This window comes from Homalodisca vitripennis, chromosome 4 (assembly GCF_021130785.1).
Source record: "Homalodisca vitripennis isolate AUS2020 chromosome 4, UT_GWSS_2.1, whole genome shotgun sequence".
Lineage (NCBI taxonomy): Eukaryota > Metazoa > Arthropoda > Insecta > Hemiptera > Cicadellidae > Homalodisca > Homalodisca vitripennis.
Window position 1 is genome coordinate 181,174,456 of NC_060210.1, and position 17,523 is coordinate 181,191,978.

At 33.9% G+C, this 17,523-nt stretch overlaps 1 protein-coding gene across 1 annotated transcript in view; it reads left to right on the forward strand.

The window, feature by feature from the left end:
• The window catches only part of LOC124360719 (dnaJ homolog subfamily C member 3), a 33,658-nt gene that overhangs the window by 2,886 nt on the left and 13,249 nt on the right, over nt 1-17,523 (forward strand). Inside the window, exons 2-7 of the mRNA XM_046814557.1 lie at nt 1,152-1,276; nt 2,535-2,609; nt 8,650-8,790; nt 12,514-12,695; nt 13,524-13,674; nt 16,239-16,431. Of these exons, the coding sequence (XP_046670513.1) occupies nt 1,152-1,276; nt 2,535-2,609; nt 8,650-8,790; nt 12,514-12,695; nt 13,524-13,674; nt 16,239-16,431 (867 nt within the window). The remainder of the gene's footprint in view (nt 1-1,151; nt 1,277-2,534; nt 2,610-8,649; nt 8,791-12,513; nt 12,696-13,523; nt 13,675-16,238; nt 16,432-17,523) is intronic.

Sequence of the window (17,523 nt, forward strand, 5' to 3'; positions counted from 1 at the left end):
ATATCAGTGTTCAATCTACAAGCTCTGCAATCATTTCGTTGGTAAAGAAAAGATTCCATACATCTGAAGCAATAGTGAATTCTCTAGCTCTTCTATCAACGTGTCTGACATGCATTCTCAAAATGTTCCTTTCTCTCATTCTATTTTGTCTGGTTACAAATCCCAAAGTGTTTCATATTTTTTTAAATCTTCAAATGCTGGGATTTCTTCATAATTCTTATTGTCTGATTGCCCATATTCTTCCCCTCCTTAATTTTGGCCATGGTCTTCATCTGCACTCTCCCCTTATCTTCTTTCCCATAAATATTTCTACTGTCTCCTCCTTCATCAAAAAATAACTGTCTCTTAAATTGTTCCAGCTGGTCATTGAATCACGGTAAACTCTTCCCTTTCAACACTGGCTAATAGCCTTGCTATATATGATCATTGTAAATGTTCATTTTACCAAGTACAATAAAACACTGAATGACCTTTTAAAGAAGCAAAGAAAACTATTCAAACTTACACATTTGTAATTTTAATGACACGGGTACTCACACACGGAAGCAAACACCGAGTTTCATGCTGTATAAAAACTCGCACATGGAACTTACCTCCAGGGCATCCCAAATAGTATTGCCAGGCTAACACAAAGCAGCGTAACGAAACAGAGGAGGGAGAAGTATTATTCTAGGAAAGAAGCTCGTAAAGCAACTAGATCAGAATAGCCGACCCCAGGCTTCTTAGAAAAATTAAGAAATGAACTTTGACCCTGAAGTAACTTCCGTAATGTGAGTTCTGGAAGGTTAAAAGCAAAGTATATAAAAGACAAAACAGATGTCAAGGTCGTATGAAACAATATATAAGAAGTGAAAAGTCAAGCTCCCAAACTTCTTATTATAAGTCAATCACAAAATTATTACCAAATTCCAAAAAGTACGTTAAAATGCTGTGGGTGTGACCTCTTGCTCGTTAATGTTTTATATTTATAAATATTAATTGTATAAGGTTAAATTTAATTATTCATCTTTTAATGATTTCATTTTTGCACTCTTTATTGAATATTGTATGTATATTTTCAATAAAGTTACTCTATCACTGTCAACTCAAATTGACGTCTTCCATTTTAGGCTGAAAAGTAATTGTCTCTAAAGTAACTTGTAATTTTACAGATGGAGACCCTCATAACTACCTAACATATTTCAAGAGAGGAACAGTGTACCTGGCTCTTGGAAAGGCCAAATCTGCTATTGCTGATTTAGATAAAGTTATAGAACTCAAACCAGATTTCATAGCAGTAAGTTTAATGTATTGAAATTAAAAAGAAATGTATGGTATTTATTATTGTGATTTAGATAGTTACGGAACTCAAAGCAGTTGTAGGTTTAATCTATAAGATTTTGTATTAACATGCTCAACTATGTCTTCATGTATTTGCTTCTACCTAGACGAGGGTTTTGATTTGAGAAAACATTTCCTCCATTAGATAGGTATTCGTGTTGATCAACAATAATAATAAAATGCATTTAAACAATTAAATAAGTAATTCGATGTTCTGTGTTGTAATTAATTAGTAATAATAAAAAAGTTAAACTTACATTTATGATTTTACAAAAATCCCCAAACTTCCCCCTCTTGATTTCTCTGAGACTTATTAAAATCCAAAAAGACGATATTAATTTCACTTTAATATTATCATATCAAAACATTGTGATACATTATTTTAATGTCATCTGAAGATAATTAAGTATTTTTTTATGAACAATAACATAGTTTATCCACCGTATCTTAAGAATTTTTCTGAATTAAAATATATTTACCCACGCCTTCATTAGTTAGGATCATTACCTTGTGATCCTAGTGAAATCATACAAGCGTGGGATGATAGTAGAAATGTAGATTTGTGTTACTAGACTTCTGTCATAACTATTTTATATCTTATACAATACTAGTGCTAATTTGCAATAGATTCATACATTAAAATAAATATGAATACTTTGTTTGCCAGTGGAAGCATTGTGAAGGAAATCAGATTTTCCGGTCATTTTTTATCATTCAGTGATACAAAGGAACAGTAACACACTTTTTTGTGTCACTGAACAATTAAAAAAATGTCTGGAAAGATCCTGTTTCCTTCAAAATATGAATCCAAAGCAAAAAGTTACGTATTTGAACTTGAGGAGAGCTAGAGATAAAGTTATGTAAGGGAGATTTTAGGAACCTTTAGAGAATGACTCTCTTGGTCACGTCTGAGATTTTCAGTTTTTTCTATTCACTGTTGACATCAGATGCTATTCAAGCTTTCTGTGACTAGGTTAAATTGTAAGGTTATCAGTGTGACGAATCTCGGTCAAAGAATAATTTTGATATGTCTCATTAACAACACAATACCATTATATTATTTCAAATCAGAATAATTTACAATTAAAGTGCAATCATGTTCTCAAATTTATGTAAGTTTTGAATTCTCAAAATTATATTTTATAAGATTGTTTGAATTTTAATTTTTTCCTCCTTATCTAGTCATACTAAGTATTCTTCTAACTTTGTTATAGGCAAAGCAACAAAGAGCAAATGCGTTTTTAAAGCAGGGTGATCTACATTTAGCGAAGCAAGATTTCATTGATATAGTAAGTATATTATGATTAAACATTTAAAGTTAACAGATTTTTCTGTAAGTTTTAGACACAAAGATACCTAATACACACCTGGTTCTGGACTTGGACTGTATATTACGTATCATAGGTACTCCTGTACAAACCAGAATGTAATACAGCATCACTGCAGATCTGTTGAAAATTGGATAATCTTTATGCCTCATGCTTTCAATGTTTGTAATGAGAACATTTGTTTACAGATATAAGTTAGATTTATTAAGTTTATAGAGTGATTTCTTGTCTGTGTGTATGTCCGCATTGGACATTGTCCCAAGAGCACCTTGACATCTTAGAAATAACCATAATATTTAAAACATGATATTTTAATCCTCCATCAGTAATACATTTAGTGTTGACTGGCACATCATCTTACCACTTCTTGTAAACTTTTTATTTTTATAAAACTAATTATTTAGCAAAATATAGGTTTTACAGTAATTGAGGGTACTCCAAAGGGAAATAAGCTGCAATTGGGGTAATTCAATTGAATAATGGTAGATTTTTACTGTCAGAAGGTAACATTTTTATGTTAGAAGAAATCAGTTTCTGCTTAAAAATAAAATATGTTCCTTGTACACTTTTGTTTACAATTAAAATACAAAATAAAACATAGAACTACATACTATTTGTGAAAATGCAAGTTATCTAAGGTAATATCTACTACAAATCATATTCAGTTTGAGCTCACTTCCATCTCGTCTTTTTATCTCTGCAGAAGATTACAGCAACTTTAAAACCCAGAATTGGTTTTTATTTGTCACTGCTTCCATCTACAATAATAGTTAGATAATACCATTTATTATTACTATGACACACAACAGCATTACTCAATGGGAGCTGATATTCATGCAAATACAAAAAAAGTACTGGTAGACTGCATGCAGAGTGACCACTCAACTGGGAATAGCCAGGAATCTTCGTGAGAACCAGGAAAATTTTAAAGGCAGTTTTTCTGTCTCCAAGAACTTATAAAACCAAGACATAATTTGACAGCTTCGTGAATCAAGAACTGATTAATCTCAAAACATTGTATTTTATGCGACGTTGATCATGAAATTGTGAATGAAGATCGATATATGTTCACGAACTTCATCTGAGAGTTGCCTCCACTAGTGTAGTGGAGTATATTTTATTAGTTCTACTCCTGTCCCGCAGCAAGCCACCCCTCTTCCCTAAAAAAAAAACCGTAACAATGCATTGGACAATTTAACCTCTGTCAGTATGAGGTCTGCTTCCGTGCGAGACTGGACGATTCCTCCCTGAGCGCCCGATGTTGTGTTTGCAGTGCTTGGACGAAATCTCCGTGAGCACCTTATTGTGTTTAGTTTTTATGGAGTAATAATCCGTGTGCGCCTAAATGTGTGACCTGTGATGGTGTTAGGTTTTCATATTTAGTTATAATAATTAATCAAATTTTACGCATAATATAGTTTTTTACTAATAACCAGAATTGTATGTTATTTAGAACTGCTCTTTGCCCACCATTGTTCGATACCATTTTTATTATAAGCCATCTATTTCCACTTATCTTTGTACACACACACACACACACACACACACCCACCTGCATTCCAAATCTATAGTGGTCCGATTGTCACGTGGTATGAGGTGACTTCTGTCGACCAATCAGGCGTCCAAGACGCCGGACAAGAAAAGCTCCCCAAGGCATCTCTCCAGTTCTTCTAAAGACTCCGTCTCGCTAGGTTGTACGTCAACACCAGCTTTAACTAAGTTCGGGCCGTGCCCCCTTGCCTTGTCTTTTGTGAATCGTAAGCCGTTCTATGGCAATTAACAGTCCCCTTGCCGGACATTATTTGGTTAACGAGCCAAAAGTAACTTTGTCTCAACGTTCGTGAGTGAACCGAAAACAGTGTCAAGTGAAGGTGGAATCTTCATGGTGGAATCTTCATCCATCAACAAGGACTCCCCCCGCTCAGCGTTCCTTGGAAGCAACCCAGGTCGAACTACAATCAACCCAACTTCATGTGTGTCGAGGTGTCAGACAATGGACGGTGCAAGGTAACAGTGTTTCATCATTCTTATCATGGTCCTTTGCAACTAAAGACAATTCTCTTCTCAACCAAGATTTAAAAATCCTCAACTAATTCGGACATTTTTGGACATTTTAATAGAAAACGAAAATCATTTTAACACCTGTATTTTGCTTTAATTGTGTACCTTTTTCTAATACTATGTTTTGTGATCTCATTTCGTATTTTTATTTTTCCCATTCGACTAATAGTTATTCTTAGAAAATCAACGTATGGGCTCCACCTGCTCAGCTATCGAAGCATGAGTTTTAAATATTAGACATTTTATTGGTCCTTCGAATATAATTGCGGTCCGCCAAGCCGGATCTCCTAACATACCTTTTGGTCCTTCTGACCGGATCTAACAGATGGTTTCTTTTTAAGTTTTATAATATATTTTATTTGAATTTTGTGAAATGGAGAATAAAGACGAGAGACTTGTCAGACTTTTGGACAGTGTGGAGAGGGAAGAACAGTATGAATATATCCAAAAACCAACCGGTGGATTTGTTGGGGAACTTTTTGCAGATGACGTAGTAGATGATGCAGATTTGGATGTTGGATCAGACAATGAAGAAGAAATGCAGGAGCAATCTGGTGAGCAACAAATCCTTTTTCATAACGAAAATTCAACACATAATTCATTGTCAATCACTGATTTTGATGATTTGGAAAATGTCCCATTGACTGCTAGGCTAAATGAAAATATTGTAACAAGAAGAAATCGGAAAGAAGCTTACATTAGTAAAGGAAGACATATGCTTTGGGATTTAAAACCTAATGAAAATGCTCTGTCTAGAACTCCTAGCAGAAACATATTGAGAATGAGAATGGGGTATGTAGCTCATTGTGCTAAAGAAGCAAAAACTCCTCTTGATTCCTGGAAAACATTTTTTACCGATGATATCATCAATGACATAACAGGTTACACAAACGTATACATTACTGAGAATAGATATAAATTTTCTAGAGAAAGGGATGCTAATACGAATACACCAATTGAAATGAAATCAGTGATTGGGTTGATGTACATGGCTGGTGTCATGAAAAGCAGCCACTCTATTTTAGAAGATCTTTGAGAAAGATGGTACTGGAGTGGAATTTTTCAGATGTATGTCAATCAAACAATTTAAGTTTTTACTTCGCTGTATGAGATTTGATGACATCCTTACGCGAGAAGACAGATTGGCTCTTGATAACATGGCTCCTATCAGAGATTTATTCAATGACTTTGTAGAAAACTGCCAGAAGAATTTTGTGCTTAGTGAATTTGTTACTGTCGACGAAATGTTAAGAGTCATTTCGTGGGCGTTGTGGTTTCAGGGTCTATATGAAGTCAAAACCAGCAAGATATGGACTATAAGTGTATGCATTAGTTTGTGCAAAGACTTTTTACACATCCAACTTAGAGCTCTATGTTGCAAGACAACCTGACGGGCCTTTTGTTGTTGATAACTCTCCCAAGGAGGTTGTCAACCGTATGATTGAGCCAATTTCAGGATCAGGCCAAAATGTAACTATAGACAATTTCTTTACGTCTATACTTCTTTGTGAAGAGCTTATGTCTAATCACCGTCTAACGATCGTTGGCACACTGCGAAAAAACAAACGAGAAATTCCGTGTTCCTTCCTAAACACCAAGGATCGGCCAGTTGGAAGCTCATCATTTGCCTTCAGGAACAACTGTACTATGGTATCGTACAAAGCAAAACGAAACAAGGATGTCATTTTGTTATCTTCCATGTACAGTAGGATCGGTAGTGACTGCGATCCATACAGGTTTATTGTATGAAATATACAAATTCGGATCTCCAGACAATGTTGTCCAACTCTTATTCTTCATGAAAATAATATTTTGACAAAATGTGTATTAGATAGATAGCAAAGCCCTAAAATGTACAGTATTCATCCTATAAACAGGGTTAATAGTTCGGTTCGTTGAATGATATAATATGTTTGACTGTTTGATAAGAGGTCCTTATACGTTTTATGATTACATCAGAATTTCAGTTGGATTTTTACCAGGCCTAATAAGATACCTTTTGGAGAAGAAATTAGTGGGTAAGCTACAACAAGTAAGGGCGTGTTTGCGTCCGACATGTTGCACAGCAATGACAGAATGAGCTGAGGACTGGGCTGCAAGAGAAACATTTATTGTTTAGAATAGGCGGCGGCAACCAGTGTCGGACAGTTGTTTACAAGAACTGGAGATCAATATCTGCTATTAAAATTTCAGTTACAAGTTTCAATACTGTGGTTTATAAATAATATTTAAATTGTTGTTCGTATTTCTATGCTAACATTTGTCAATGCCGTTGTGTCTTTTCTGGTTCATTTCTCTGAATCTCTACAAATTACTTTGAAGTAGTGTGCTATTCTTAGGCTTGCTCCCCCCCCTTCCCAAAGGATAAATTAATTGAGTAGAGTTCAGATGAAAGTATTTCATGAAATATCAGCTGGACCGACCTTGTGTATCGACAAAATCATTGTTACGTACCGAAAGTTTATCCACCGCAAACCTCTGACCCCTAATGCTGGACTACAGTCAGTCCCATGGTAGCGCTGTGTTTGTATTTATTTGTTACCTTTCTTTTTTCCGTATTGGATATATGTATTTTCCAAACATCACAGAAAGGAAAGTTATTAGATATATATGATGTTATGTTGACACATCAAAAGAAACAGAGATAAAAAGTAAGGAGCTTAAAATAGGTGATAGCGATAAATCATCACCGAATTTCTCGCATATCACTAGGGACGAAATTTGGTAGAGCACCGCATTTGTTGCAAATACAGCTGGTTACGATAAACTGTCACTGTTGCACTCAGCGTAAGGGTTTAATACAGTTGTTTATTTGGCTTGAAAATATACTATAGAATCAGTAATTTTTAATTTCAACTATCAATGTTTAAAATAGCATCAACAACTTTATAAATTATTCACAATTCCTGTTCGTCAGTATTAGACAACAGTTGTTTATATATCTGACCATGATCAAGAGTTATTGATCAATTACTCCCTGATTTATATTGAATTTTAATTTAATCTCTCAACATGGTATGATGTTATATGTAGATGCGTCAACTTAAGACTACATTTTGTAATTTGGTGTCTTTATAACACAAGTCAAAATCCCATCTATCTTGCAGAAATTTCCTGAATTATGTATATTTCGATTAAGTAATGAATAGCAAACATTGTAGACAAATCAAGAAACACATGTTTATATTGATGTAGTTGTTTTGTCTTCCTAATTATTGACATTACTCAAGAGGTTTTTATTAAATGATTCCAGAGTATTGTGATTCTTGTTCACTGTGACATATTTCTTTGCTTTTTACGTTAATAAAATTAATTATTGTAGAAAACTGTTTGAGGATATGATATGTTATCTGAAAGCTGTATAAGTTGTAAAAATAACAGCTTAGGACAGCGCAATCTACCATTGGATATACAATGTGTTTTTGTATATATGATAGTAGTATATAAATGTCACCATACAAAACTAATTATTTAATAAAATATTATATATTTACTGTATCTTTCATTGTGAATAATTTATTGTAAAAGTCATAAAGGTGTGAGCAAAGTGAGATATTGAGTATTAAACTTTTTGTTTTTCCTGTAGCTTTGTTCAAAAACTCATTTTTTTATGACAATAAATTTCAGTGTATTTTGCTGGTGAGTGGGACTCGGACAAATACTAAAAACCCAATCAGTCCAACTCCCTCCCTAGACTGCTTTCTGCATTAATTCCAGAGGGTGTCTACTTAAGCCGACAAAGGACTTCTACAGTATTAGTACGTCTGTCGGGCAGTACCAAAGATCCATAGTGATGTTTAGTGTAGCAACAAGGACATTTATCAAATTAGCTAATAATCTAGACTCAGTGTGTATTTAATTCTAGAACTGGTGTAGTAATGCATATTAAAACTAAATTGATTTAAGCCATTTTTACAACTCATTATTTGATTATTTTCAGTATGTGGTTGATGGTAATGAAGAATCAGAACAAGCAATTCAGAAAATAGATGTTTTAAGTAGGTATGTGGACAGTGCAAGACAGCATTTATCTGATGAGAATCATGCTCAAGCAATTGATTTACTTACCATGATTATAGAGGTAAGTTTCTTATATTAATATTATTTGGCTATAATGTATTTTATAGTTTCAACAAATTTGGATAGTGTTTGCTACATCATTATTCCATGTAAAGCTTCAATTCACATTCTTAAACTCACCTTCTTGTCACTATCAAAAGCAAAAATTTTGGAGATTAAGTATCCAAAACACTGCTATAGCCATAAATATGTATTTTGTAGATATAAACAAAATGGAGTGTCTGATATAAATGATTTGACATTCATCCAATCATATTAAGAATTAGCTACTATCTAAAAGTCATTGTAAATATTTAATTACATTTATGTGTGTATTTTGTAAATTTCTTAGACATCAAAATACAATTTTATGTACTGAAATAATTAAATTAAGTCTTGGCATTTCTAGATGTTGCTAGGATCATTAGAGCGTTTATCGTAACAAGCCATACACTTCTCAATGCCAGTGTTTTATTTATCTGCTACCGATGAATTAATCCTTGAAGCTTTTTCCTAAGCACTTTCGTCATATTCATAAGTGTCTCATAATAAATGAGCATTGAAACAGATTTATATTATTTAAAATCCTCAGTTTTGGGAATAAATCACTAGGCGGGCTAAACAGTTATATATCTGGGGGATGGCCAAAACATCAAATTTTAACCATGACAATTCGTACATCAGTAGGTTGATACCTAACACCATCATTAAGAATAGCCAAATTAGAGAAAGGATTCATACTTAGAGACAATTTTCTTATGTCTTGTAACTGGTTTATAAATTCATACGGTAAAACATTTTGTCCATTCATAAATTAGTATTGTAATATACTATAGATTCCCTGTTGGCGACAGTAATATTTATTACAGTCCCCATCTAACCCTCTCCTGCTCATAATAGTTCCAGGGGCTCGCGGTGGTACTGAACGCTATTAATTCACTACACCAACTTGGAACGCGGACTCGCAGCACTATTATAAAATATCAAGCAGGGGGTAGACAGACAGGCGCAGTCAGAGCCTGAGCTGTTGGTTGGACAGAAGCAGTCTCAAGGTCATCTACACCAGACTAACAATCACTCTCAACATCACTGTTTTCACTCCGAACAATGTTGTCACATCTTGTTCGGTGACAACATCATCACTATAATCATTTCATTCACAAGATATCACTATAATCGTAACCATCAAAACATATTTCAAAATCAATTTCAATGTCGTGAAGTGCACGACTTGACCCAGCATGTTTTCAGCTCAATTATCCAAAATTTACTATAAAAACAATTACAGAAAGTTACAGGAAAAATTAAGAGTCTCATTATAGCGAAATAATTGTAATAACATAAAATATCATCGCAAGAACGTAGCTCTTGACGGTAGAAGATGATAAAGCAGTGCAAGTTGTGTGTTCCACAGTGGCGAGTAGTTGTCCAAGTCAAGTAGTATGGTGTGCAGAAGAGGGTTAATAATATTACCGCTGATACAATCTTAACTCAGCTCAGATAACTGTTGTTCACCCTAGTAAGTCTTAGATACAGTGGAAACATTTCTTACTTTGTGATTTAAATTACACAAGAATGGGTTATTTTGTTTAATGTAATGATTCATTTAAATATTGACTAGTTACTGTGTAGAAATTCAATACAAAACTATTTTAAATTAATTGAAAATTCATAAGAACGTCCTCTTACAAGTATATCCTGTGTCAAAGAAGGTTTGAGTGTTCAACACCAGGAGATTTTCTAATCATTAAATGTTACTAAATTTATTTAAGTTTGTATTAAGATATTTATATTAAGAGAAAGATTAGAACAGTTACCTGGAATATTTTGGAATCTGGAAAAATTGGTAATTTTTATGTTTCATAAACCAAATTTAATGAATACTAAACAGCAGTTGACATTTTCAACTGAAGTTCGACAGTGCCTGAAACATTTTATTTAAATTTTATAAAATATTAAGTATACAGTGCTTGGTCAGTATAGTAGTGCAGATAGCAAAGACAAAGTTATACTACAGATTGCGCCAGTGACGAATTGAAAGCATCTAATGCATTGTAAATCCTATTTAACACTCTTATAAAACCAACCTTAATAAACAAAATTGTGAATGTTTTCACATGAGGTACTCCAAACTGGTGGGCTTCCTGGACATTGTGATATGGCATTTTAACATTGCCTTAAGAGAAAATGGTGAAATTAACAATAAAGTCTCAAAGATCCATTCTTCCCAGATTACAGTCCTAAAAACATCACAACATTTATAACGCAAATCCTTATAAACAATTATTTTGAAATGTTGTATGAACTTAATAAGCGTTTCCCCCTTATACCAGAAATAGGAGTTCAGTAAGATTTTCTCTAGACCGTAATAGGATTCTCAATCCTATGTAAGTATGTATGTTTTCTTCACCCGGATTGAGAGTTTTGACTACATATACAATCTTTTAATTGGGGTGATAAGGAAGACTCTATGGGGTGGGAATATAATTAATGTGAACCAGAAATGCTTGTACATGCTAAACACGATATAAGACAGGGATGCTACAGGTCAGGGAAATCAGGGAAGTCAGGGAAAAAAACAGGACTGGAAATCAGGGAAAAGTCAGGGAATCCGGTCTCAAGTCAGGGAAAAGTCAGGGAAATTCGACGTTGGTCAGGGAAAAATATAAAATCCCTTTACACAAATAAACTTACTGCTGCCATTAAGTCAATCTTTTTGTACGTATTAAACTGTGTTCACTTTATTTTTTGCTTTTTTTATATTTGCCACCCTGTTAGCCTCAACACCGCTTTTTTCCACCCATTAATTGCCAAAAACCCTGGGGATTGCGTCGAAAAAAGTCAGGGAAAAATGAAAAATTTGGTCTGGAAATCAGGGAAAAGTCAGGGAATTTCATTATTGGACTCCTGTAGCAACCCTGTAAGAGTCAGGTTAAATGCTTAACCATGATTACTACATCTTAAGCGCTTTTACTAAATATTATAAGAACTTGAAAATTACATGCGAAGCCGCAGGTACCATCTAAAAATACTAAATACAAATGTATATCGGTCAAGTTATAGAAAAAACAAAGTATTAGAAAAGCAGGTGATAGATCATCTGCTGGTCCTAAAATGGTCAATAAAATTAGCCTTACAGATGAAATTTGGTGATGTTGAGATGATACATATTTAAGTATATAACACATTAAATACAAATGTTGAGTCCATTTATATTTCAACTTCCAAATAGTGCAGCGTCTGAAATCTGATGCTGTCACATCAGATAGATTCCAGGAGTCAAGCCTGCAATGACATCATCAGATTTCAGATGCTGGCTGCACTAAGCGGAAGGTGAGATAATACTGACCTCAACATTTGCACATATTAAATTTTATGAAGCAAACATTAACATATTGAAATCGAATAATTCGAGGTACATTAAGATAATAGTGAAATGAAATTAAGGACACACCTTATAGTTTTTTATGTGTGAAAATTTGTTAGCATGGACAAGTGAAACCAATGCTGGAATTCTTGTGACAACTGGCTGCCTTTTTACTGAACAGCTCGATAACAAAATTCCTCACTTTCTTCAGCCATTGATATAATTGATTGATTATATTGAAAATTATGGAAAAGTCTATAGATTATAGAAGTAAAAAATGCATGTTCTGAACAATTCAAAGCTTTCTGCATATTTTAAATTTATGTAATGTATCATAGATCAATGGTTATTATTACTACAAGGTAATTGTGTGTTAAGGACTGTCCATGGTCATATGAGATGCGAGAACTGCGTTCCATGGCTTATGTGGCAACAGGGGATACAACCTCTGCCATTTTAGATCTCAGGTCAGCCAACAAGCTCCAGTCTGACAGCACTGCTGGTTATCTAAAGTTGGCCATGCTGCATTACCAGTTGGGTCAGGCCCAAGAATCTCTCAGGTAATATTATGTTATTGTAAACTTCACTTTAGCCAACAAGCTCCATTCTGATAGAACTACTGGTTATCTAAAGTTGGCCATGCTGCATTACCAGTTGGGTCAGGCCCAAGAATCTCTCAGGTAATATTATATTATTGTAAACCTCAGTTTAGCCAACAAACTCCACTCTGATAAAACTACTGGTTATCTAAAGTTGGCCATGCTGCATTACCAGTTGGGTCAGGCCCAAGAATCTCTCAGGTAATATTATGTTATTGTAAACCTCAGTTTAGCCAACAAGCTCCATTCTGATAGAACTACTGGTTATCTAAAGTTGGCCTTGCTGCATTACCAGTTGGGTCAGGCCCAAGAATCTCTCAGGTAATATTATGTTATTGTAAACCTCAGTTTAGCCAACAAGCTCCATTCTGATAGAACTACTGGTTATCTAAAGTTGGCCATGCTGCATTACCAGTTGGGTCAGGCCCAAGAATCTCTCAGGTAATATTATGTTATTGTAAACCTCAGTTTAGCCAACAAGCTCCATTCTGATAGCACTACTGGTTATCTAAAGTTGGCCTTGCTGCATTACCAGTTGGTTCAGACTATCTCATCTCAGCTAATATGTTATTATTATTAGAGATTATGTACTCTGTCATTTTAGATCTTAGATCATCCAACAATTAATTTGTCTTTTTGTTTCAAGGACAATTATTTTACCTGATTTTACTTGGAACATGTTACTCATTATCTGTTCTTTATATTATAATATAAACAAAATTAATTTAAAATGCAATAAAAAATATGCCAATAATCTTTTATTTACATAGCGATTGTTACATTGTATAGAGAGGTGAGGGAATGTTTGAAACTGGATCCAGAACACAAAGACTGCTTTCCTCATTACAAGAAAGTGAAGAAAATAGACAAACTCATCAGTGATTGTCATAGTGCCATAGAAGAGAAGAGGTATGACAACTGCATTGACTCTGCACTCAAGGTATGGCTATACATTTTATTACTAAAATACTGTTTTAATCATATTTATGTTAGTATCAGTAGCCTATTGTATGATGCATGTTCTGCATGTCATACTTGCAGAAGAGGCCCACATAACACAGCGGTCTTATAAGCATGGCAGTTTCTTTGATCAAAATGAATAATTAACTGGACATGTGTTTTAGCTTGACATTACAATGTAAACACTATACTGAAATTTTGCAATATAAACAATACAGTAGATTGACGTTCATGACCTAAGGTAATAGAGAGCTGCACGTGCAGTGGGTCTGAGCTCCCACTCGGATAACTGCACTCCATTTGAAAATTAATGGTGGAAGCCATATCTTGTGACTAAGTTATTTTTTAAGATTATTATGAATATAAATCTGGTAAAGGTTTTAAAATAAATGTTAAGTTTGCTCCAGTTCACCTTCCTCTTAGTGACGCTGTCACAGACTTAACTCCTGAAACCTGAACTTATGTCATATGAAGGGATAAAAAGATGGTGAGGAAGAAGCTTAATACAATCTCTATTCAATTCTTGCATCGTTTTAACATCAGAGATACCTAGACTTCAAAATATAGTGTAATGTAGGTGAAGAGGTATTCCCAAAGTCTCATCAAGTGAGCAGTTGAGTGCACTAAATGTTTTAGACACAATCCCAAAGCACGGTGAAGCAACCACATTTTTTACACAAAACGTAGCCATGGTAGGAACAGTTGGTTCTATGTGAAAATTGATTTTGCTGTAGTTCACCTTCCTGTACCTTGAATCAACACTTCCCACCTTAGCTGTGTAAACATTTTAAATCAGAAAAACTTACTTTTCTATGACAAGTCTATTATCTTAGTAAACTGTGTAAGTTTTCATGTCTTTTGCAATGTTCCTGTTAATGAAAAAAAGTCTAGTGCTGAAGTCTTTTTTAGCTCATCTTCGCCTAATATTTTGATGAAGTCAATTATAACTTGTTATGTTGCTTAATGACTAATAAAGACATCTTGAATCTTACCTTGATAATTTATTGAAGAACAATACATACAGAAAAATAATAAGTACAAGGACAATAATAAATATCTCAAAAGTAACAAAAGTTTTGATGCAAAAAACTAGCTAAGTAAAAATAAAGAATTGTTTTATATACATTTCAAAGGCACATCTCTTAGGCTACTTTTCAACTGAATTTTTGTTCAAATTGATGCATTTATCATAGTGTTACGTACATTTTTTACTCCAACATTGAAAGAAATCCTCCACTTGAGATCTTAACCACTGGTTAATGCAGGACATAGAGTTCATCACTATCTAAGTACATTTTTATTTGGAGTCAGGTTTACATTGCTAGAACGAGGTGGTAGTCAGTTGGGAAGTAGACCTGGTCCATATGGATGATTATCTCCCATCCAAAATCATACAAGTGCTGTCAGGCTGTTTGTGGGCGTTGTTGTGAGGAAATAAATTATTTAAGCTTAGTTTTTTATGAAACTTGTTTTGTAGCGTGTACCATAGTTTCTGCAGTTTCACAATACCTTTCTGCATTGGTTGTCGAGTCTATTTCAAGGAAATCAAGCAGAACCACACCCATATTGTCTCGGAAAATAGTAGCCCCAATCTTACTGGCTGACAATTTGGAAACATTTTCTAGATATTTTGAAAAAAAGGTGTATGTCCCCACTCCATACACAGCCTTTTTGTCTTACAATTAACACACTTCAACCATGTTTCATCACCAGTGTTAATGATTCGATTCAGAAATTCATTACCATGTTTATAATAATCTTCTAGGAAATTCACCAACGCAGCAAGTCTTTGCATTTTATTTTTCTGTAAGGAATTTTGAATCCCGACAGGCATAAACAATTGTGATAACCAAGCTTCTCTACATTTTTATGAATTTTTTCATTGATTTTCGTCAACCAGTAATCAGGCTAGACTGACCACTATGATCCTCGTCATGATCATTGGTCATCATGCCATTTTTTAAAAATCAATGCACTGCCTCACTGTTCTTTCACACATTATTCCACTGCCATCAACGTTACAAAGTACGGGATGGATTTCAATCGGTTTGTAGTTTTTACTAACAAAAACCCAATCACTGAACGCATTTCACAAGTAGTGGGGTTTTTAATTTCAGCGTACATTTTAACTAGTTACAGTGAGAAAAGCAAGGAGATCACCCACTACTACAGCTAAATGTGTACTGAGTGAAGGAATCTTTACCCCATGATGGCGGCTCTAGCCCTGCCCACTCAGCAGTTACAATTATTTTCTGGACAACTCATATTTCACAGTTACTTTTTGCATTCTGCAGATTATGGGTGGAAAAGTTAACATTTAAGACCTGCATTTGGACATGATAGGAACATATCTCATAAACCTTTTACTTAACCTCGTTTCCATGGTGGTGCAGACTGATCAGTACCTTCCTTGACCTGCTCTTTGAGAAAACATTGATTATAAATAAATATATAGTCATTCCTTGTAAGATAGCAGAGGTATATATTTCTTTTGATACGTTTGTTAATGGTTTATAATTTATTGTTTATGATGAAATTGTACAGTTGCTCAAGAGTGAGGACCAGGTGCAGATGATACAGTATGTGGCCAAGGAGAAACTTTGTCACTGCTACTTACAGAGTGATCAGATCACTTCCAGTCTCCAGTACTGTGGAGCAGCATTGGCAATACACAAAGATCCTGCTGTTCTGTGTGACAGAGCAGAGGCTTATATTGCTTCCGATATGTTTGATGATGGTTAGTAATTTGCATTTTATATTTTAATTGTAATTTTTTTACTGTAGCCTGTAACAGTTACAGAATATTGTAAATAATAGTGTTTGAATTTTTTATTTAGTAATTATTTATGTAGAGATAGAATTTTAACATAATTACATTTTTTGTAGAGTTTTGGGCCACTTATTTTTTATGTGTATGTGTGTGCATGAGTGCGCGTGTACCAGTATGTGTTGATCACCATCTTTTATTATCAATATTATATGATATTGGAGTTAGAGGTATTGCACTGAATTGGTTCAAATCATATTTGACGGGTAGGAAACAGTTTGTTGAAATAGCTCATAAGTCGACAAATAGAACTTTTATTTAACAAGGTTTAAATCTAAATTAGAGCAAAGTGTAATTGGAGTCCCACAAGGGTCAAATCTTGAACCTCTTCTTTTCTTATGCTATTTGAGGAATATTGAAAGCAAACTATCTTATACTGCAAACAGTACGTTGTGTTTATTTGCAGATGATACAAATCTAAAGGTTTCTGCAATTTCGAAAGAAGAAGTTGAATTCATCTCAGCAATTGAATTGGTTAATCTACAACAATTTTTTAACAACAAAAAACTTAATTTAAATTATGAGAAAACTAAATTCATTAATTTTAAAACTAAACAAAATAATAATGATTATGACTTTGATATTTTTATAGACGATTCAGAGATTGAAAATGCATAAAAAATTAAATTTCTCGGATTGATCATGGATTGTCACTTGAGCTGGGATGAGCACATTAAATTTGTGCTTGGTAAAATTAGTTCTGGCTTATATGCAATTAGGCAAATGTCTTGTTTAGGTACTACTGAAGTGCTAAAACAGATTTATTACGCTCATATACATTCACACATTGCTTATGGCATAGCCATATTTGGTGCCACAACTAAGAAAAACCTAACTGTCATTTTAAAGGTGCAAAAACAAGCCATTAGAAGTATAATTAAGCTTAAATTCTCAGAATCTGTTAGAAATTGCTTTAAAGAATTAAAAATAATAACAGTTTTTGGACTTTATATATATGAAACCATCCTATATTTTAAATTCAATCATGGCCAACAAATTAAC